Source organism: Stylophora pistillata, chromosome 5 (assembly GCF_964205215.1).
Source record: "Stylophora pistillata chromosome 5, jaStyPist1.2, whole genome shotgun sequence".
Classification (NCBI taxonomy): Eukaryota; Metazoa; Cnidaria; class Anthozoa; order Scleractinia; family Pocilloporidae; genus Stylophora; species Stylophora pistillata.
This window is the reverse complement of record NC_142523.1, coordinates 36,874,385-36,880,982: the sequence shown is the minus strand read 5'-3', so window position 1 is coordinate 36,880,982 and position 6,598 is coordinate 36,874,385. Positions and strand designations below refer to the sequence as shown.

The window sequence follows — 6,598 nt, the reverse complement described above, 5'->3', positions numbered from 1 at the left end:
CCCACAACAGAGCTAGAGAGAAAAGAGTATGGAAATAAATCCGGCCAATTAAACTCCACCAGGCTCAATATTTTAAAGACTGATTGCACCTCACTTCCTCGCTTACCTGATAAAGGAGCATTTTTCATGTTCAGTTTTTTCTCAACAGAAGCAGCTTCACTTTTTTCTGTCAATTAATTTAAAAAGAAATGATTTTTAATCTTTTTTGAATTATCAACTGATCAAAGGGCAATTCATGGCCAAAATATGTGATAGCGCGACTGATAAGTGGTCTCTTAGATTGTCGAGATACTAAGAATATTTGCTTTGCTCATGATAGTTGACAAACTTCCGCTTCCAGTTGTCTTATTATAGATAATATAAAAAATCTCAAGAAGCTTTATTTCTTTTTCTCACCTGATGAACTATTGTCAGCAAAGTCCAGGCTTTCTTCAGTTGCTACAGGGGAGGCGTGGTGACCAACTAAAATACCAATACACATAAATAATAATAACAATCTAACTCATGAGAAACTTACGACTTTTTTTTTCTTCATATCATAATATGTTGAAGGGTTTTCCCCTTGATGTAAAAATATCTAAGACCGAAATTAGCTGGAAAAGTGAAAAAATTACATCGCATGGTTATTGTGCAGAATAAGGTTGTAAAATAATTTCTTATTTATTTCTATCTTAAATATTGACCCACAAAATTAAAGTCATTCAGTCCGTGTCAAATCTTTCAAAGCTCACTTGCTTTCCCAGTGTTTAATTTAGGCTTAGGCTCACACATATTCTGAGTTTGCACTTATTACTTGTACCTGTTGATTTGCCGTCACCGTCATCTGACTCCTTTAATCCAAATTGACCTTGAAATGGTAAAGAAAAATATTTTACTTTGAGCAAAGAAAGTTTTGAACCGCAATGAATCAGTCCTAATTGTTTGCGTTTAATTTATTTTCTTTAGGTCTTTTTGTAGTCACAAACTTCAGAAGTGCAATTCATTTGCTGTTTTATTTCTTTGACCTGATGAAAGCTCATCATCCAAATCCACCTTTCTTTGATTTGCTAAGTCTTTCCCTTTCAAAGTATCTAAAATAAATTAAGAATCAAACATATTGCGCTGTTCTTAGGAAAGTTCCTTTAAACGATGAAGGATAATGAGTTTCTAGAAAGTAATCCCCTACTCAGCATATATTAAGAAAAATAACTGCACTTTTTTTCACCTCTGCTATTTCAGTATTGTTGCTTTTTATTGTTCTCAAGCATTTCATTACAGTATCATATGTGGCTGCCTGTTAATTCATTGTAAACTAAGATTTAATTTATAAACCAGATTTTTTATTTTAATACTTCTATACTGTTAACAGTTTAACTCTGTACCTGTGGAACTTCCGATCTCCAAATCCTCCATGGCCAGTTTTCCAGATGCTGGTGAAACTTGAGTTTTCTCCGCGTCTAAAATTCAAACAAAAGGGTATGAATGATCGTCCTCGTCGTTTTTAATGCTGCAACATCATCATATTTCTGTTACTACTTATGTTTTCATCATCATTAGATTCTGTTTACTCTTCCCATAAATGTCTGGGTCATGTCACATGACATAATTGTATGAAATCCTTAAAAGATACTTTCCTACACGAAGATGTTTTATTGTAATCCAAGTCAGGCCTACTTACCTGCAATTGACGAAGAAGCTTTCAAATCCACTCCTTTATCACTTGAGGTAGCTTCACTTATATCTGCCCCTGAAATTTCGTGGAAAAGATGTATCTTATCTAAATTGAATTAAATGTGTTCTTGGCTAAGTCTAGTTTAACGCATCTGAATGAATATTACTTTGTTATTATTCATTATGGTCGGTTGACTATTGAAGTTTAGCTCAGTGCAGTATAAATTTAGTTCAGTATGACCGGTCTAGTTTGTAACAACAAATAAAATAAAAAGATAGGCAGCTTATGATCAAGATCGGATATCAGAAATTGAACTTGTTACACCCATCCAAATGGTATCCTATCACGGGCGGCAAAGTTACAGCGAGTGGTGTAGTGCGTAATTAGACCTACAGGATCATGCAAATTTTAGAAGGATGAGTTGATGAACAGCACAAATACTTTCTGTCCATCGTGAGAGCAAACTATGTTCTGTTATTATTGCATAACTCGAGAAAAGTCTGCTAAGTATTTACTAAGTGCTTTTCTCACCAAATGAACCGTTGTTGTCAGGTAAGTCTTGGTTTCCTTCGGTGTCTTTTACTTGCTCCTCTTTGGTAACCCAAAATCAAAGAATGTCATCGGTCATAAGAATTGTAACAAGACTAGAAAGTTTTCAATCTGCTGAGAAAAAGCCTGCTGGACAAGTTTTAAAACTGTTAATTTGGTTTTTCGTTTCTATCGTGAAAATGGTTGAAAAAATTCATTATGGTGAATGAAGTCACGAAATCCATCGGGAACTATTCTTTATGATATAGGGTTCATACACATTCAGCTCACATAGGTTACTTGTACCTCGTGATTTGTGACCAGGGACAACAGACTCCTTCTTGAATACAGCTTGACATTTATCCATGTCTAGAGATCCTATGGAAAGTAATTGTTCATTTTGAGAACAGATGTAAAGTAAATGCATCCAGTAAACTCGTTGACTACGGTTTGTTTGCTTGCTTTTTTTTTCTTTTTTATACGATTTTTTATTTAGGTAACTTTCTTTCTTAAAAATGTTACAAACTTAAGAAGAGCAATATATTTGCTGTTTTGTTTCCTTCCCCTGAAGAAAGCTTATCATCCAAATTCAGTTTTCCTTGGATTTCCAAGACTCTGCTCTCCGACATACCTAAAAAAACTCAGTTTTAGCGTGACTCTCCTGTAAATGAAATTGTGAATGCGACTGCCTCAACACTCTTAGCTCGAAAATGAAATATGATCCGGAGATCTAAAATTTTGCAGAATTAAATACCGCAAGGACTATTTGGTTATTTTTGTGATAGTTTTTGTCGTCGGTTTTATTTATTTTTCCTTATACTCTGCTGATATTTTACCTTTCATAAGTCTTTTATTTAGCCTTTTTTAATCACACTCTTCGAGAGAGTGTCAAACTATAATGGTTTATTTATAACGTTACCATTATTTTTAGTATTATTATTACGGAATCCTCAGGAAACATCTAAATCTGGTTTTCTTTTGTCACGTGCTCTTTACATGTAGCTACAATTTAAATCGATTAGAAATTTGGTGAGCCACTTTAATTATAGAGGACAATACGGATCTCATGGCGTTACTTTGGCTTTAAGTGTAACGGAATGGGGGAGTAGACAAAGTAAATGACAAGACATTGAAAGAACTGCCGTGAAAGGTTACAAGGAAGCCAAAGATATTCTTAGGATTCGAAAATGAAATTTTTAAAAAACCAAAATTGTGACGTCACTCTTCAAAGTTTCATTCTATATATTAGTCAAGGCTTTTCAATGCGGCAATGGCAAGACATTAAAAGAACTGCCGTGAGAGGTTGGTTACAAGGAAGCCAGAAATATTCTCAGGATTCGAAAAAGAAATTATAAAACGACAATTGTGACGTCACTCTTCAAGTTGCATCTTATAAGTCAAAGCTTTTCAATGGGCACGTGAGTTTTGCAAACCTAATACTGGGGAGCTCCAATCGATAGATTTGCTTTGTTCCATCATTTTTTCTTGAGGAAATAATGTCGAAGTGTAGCTCCAGCGGGCGTTAACATGAATTTGGAACTCGGTTGATAGTGAAACTGCAATGATAGTTACGGTTTAAAACTTTCATGAAGATGAGTAAAGCAGATTAAAGAACAAATGATAAAGCGAGAGTTTCCGTAAACAAAAAAACAACGAAGGAATTCTGCAAGGTGTCAAGACAGATTTGCACCACTTGCTTTCCATGTGATGTACATCGTACGCCGTTTAATCACGTAACAAAAAAAAACTCTACAAATAAAAACAATGCTAAGATACCTTCTACGTTTTACTTTAATAGCCACTTTTAAAGTATGCAAGCTCGATTTATTGCCAGAGAAGCCAGTACCCTGAACTACAGATAGTATCTAACACGGCCGTTTTTTTTTTTTTTTTTTTTTCTACTTTTGATTGTCGTGTGTCGCCCTTAAAAAAATTTGCGAAGATGTCGACACTGTAGCAATCGACCCTTGGAGCGAAAATCTCCCCTGGCACAAACTGGCTCCAAAGGTCAATGAAAAACCACACACGTCTGACTCTAACATCTGAGTGAAACAAGCGGCTATCTCCTTAATTAAGGTATAAAACCTGTCCTTTTTTTTCATTTGTTAGTGTTAATGCTGTCATAGAAATTCGTCGTTATTCTGGTTAAAAATTGAATTAATTTTTCCAGTTTCCTACTATGTGCATGCCACATATAATTAGTTGAAATATAGTTTCTTTTACCTGTGGAACTCTCGCTCTCCAGACCTAGTTCTTCTTTCAATTGCGAAACTTTATCTTCAGCCATAACTAAGAATAAAACAGAACCAGACAGATTTCCTTTGTGTCATAAACATTTGTTTGAAAAACGATTCTGAATACAAAGGTAAAAGGGGAAAACATATTACAGTCAAAAACAGCTTCTAGAAAATTTGAAATGTATCCTATATTTTTGATGAATTTTGATCTACCAGGGAAATAAAAAAGAAAGATAACAAAACACTGTACATTTTATCGGACCGACTGCCACTGAATATGAAATAGAAATAAACTTTATTAAATTCTCCAGCTTCTGAATGATGAATCTCCGAGTTTTAACAGTTTTCCCACAGTAGCGCTCTTACTTGGGACCGCTTCGATCCCCACGGCGAGTAGAAAATAGAAAAAAATCTAAATTAGTCGACTCAATTTGCAGGAATAGTCGTCAATTTGTCGATTTGTGGTAAAATAAATTTAACACACAAGTTTTTTGGATGACGCCAAAAACAATGTACTACAACTGAATTCTTACCTCAATCTCAAAGAAAAATTTCTCGAAAAAATGTTTCCGCGATCAAACTTTCACTAGCTCTTGACTCTAGATGAAAACGTGATTGTCTCCAAAATGAACATGTAACATGTACAGTGTTTTTGTTCAGATAGGAAGTCGTACGGAAGTTGTATGTAATTTGAAGAAAATAGAGCTGGAAACGGAAACCAGAACTCCACGTTTCATTTTCGAATGTCATAATTTTATTACGATGCTGGGTAATTTTTAGCATTATTATCTAAAGCTTGGCTGAGTCGAAAACTGTCACAAATGACATCATGAGCGCTGCTGCTCTCAAATCATAAATGAAACCATCATTCAATGATACAAGATGATTCAATGAAAAAACTGATTGGCAGATAATGTTTACTTTTGCTTTTAAGACGTGAAAACACAATTATCCGGAAAGGGCTTCAACTCACGCGTATAACAACGGTTGATCAACACGAGAGAGATGCGCAGTAGTAGTGTGGTGAATTTTACAGAAGACACTGTTAAATTCGACTCCTCTGCTCCTTTTTCTAGAGCTACCTGTTACCTACTAAATTTCCCTTCATACCCACCCTGTCATCAGAACTCATATTCTCCACAATGTTCTGTATCCATTTTCTATGAATGACAAGGAGAATTTGTGTATCGATCAAGAGCTTCTTTAGTCGGCAGTTATTTCCTTAATTCTCGCTTTCAGTTTTCTTCTGTAATCGCATGTCACTACTAAATATAATTACAGATTTTATGGAGCCCTTTGCCTTATACTATTTTTGATAGGCCTGGTTCGAAAAGAAAATTTATTATTTACGCTGGCCCTCCCACAGAGAAAAAAAAAAGTGGGATGCCAACACCAGCTTCTTCCGAGCAACAAGAAAGCACTAAGCCTCGCAAGAATTCGAAAAGCACCAACGATAGAACTAAAGCGAACAGCAGATCAAATTTGTTCACATTCCCCTGCGGGAACGATGAACGCGTGACTAAAATTTGCTTTGCCTCCAGCATAAGCGGGCTTCGTTGCTCAGTTGATATTAGCGTCCAACTAGTGCCTAGAAGGACTGGTGTATCACATATTATGCCCCGGGTATCGAATGCCCCCTTGCATCATAAGACGGCTGCATGTTGACAAGTATTTTGACTTCATAATGGCCTCAGTTTCAACATACGTTTATTACATTGCGAGAACCACTTTGCATGTGATCCACCCAAGATCACATGCAAAGTACATCATATGACATCACACATCCTGATCACATGCATGCTTTACTATAATGTTCCTACTCAGTTTAGAAACTGAAATACCCTACACATCTTAAAAACGATAGCAATACTGATAAGTATTGGTGCGGTTGCGGTAATGGTATGGCCAACTGACTTCATGACTTAAACTGGCCACCTTAGAGAGTTTCTAAGCTTACGTTTCGAGCATTATCCTTCTATTCGCTCTGACGAGGGGCTAACGCTAGAAACGTCAGCCATAGAAACTATTTACGGTGGCCAATTTACAAAATCAACTCAGCTGATATAAACAAACTCTCTCCAATGGCGTTTTCAAACGTTCTCGAGAATTTATACTACAGCAAAAGCTGCAAACAGATTGAGCAGCCTTTGCTTAAATGTGCTGTAAAGTGTTACTTCTACTC

General features: G+C 35.8%; 1 protein-coding gene across 2 annotated transcripts; it reads right to left on the bottom strand.

Annotated features, from left to right (window-relative positions):
• Positions 1–1,038: 1,038 nt before the first annotated feature.
• On the bottom strand, positions 1,039–5,069 carry LOC148731774 (uncharacterized). Of its 2 annotated transcripts, XM_088762067.1 has the most exons (6): positions 4,950–5,069; positions 4,403–4,468; positions 2,486–2,557; positions 2,183–2,242; positions 1,658–1,726; positions 1,039–1,436 (listed from the first exon to the last, which is right to left on the bottom strand). In XM_088762067.1, exons 2-6 carry the CDS (start codon positions 4,464–4,466, stop codon positions 1,342–1,344), a joined length of 360 nt encoding a protein of 119 aa, XP_088618193.1. In that variant the 5' UTR covers positions 4,467–4,468; positions 4,950–5,069; the 3' UTR covers positions 1,039–1,341. The 2 variants fall into 2 exon arrangements, with proteins under 2 accessions (XP_088618193.1, XP_088618194.1); XM_088762068.1 differs by lacking the exon at positions 4,950–5,069 and having other exon boundaries at positions 4,403–4,548.
• Between the last annotated feature and the right edge of the window lie 1,529 nt (positions 5,070–6,598).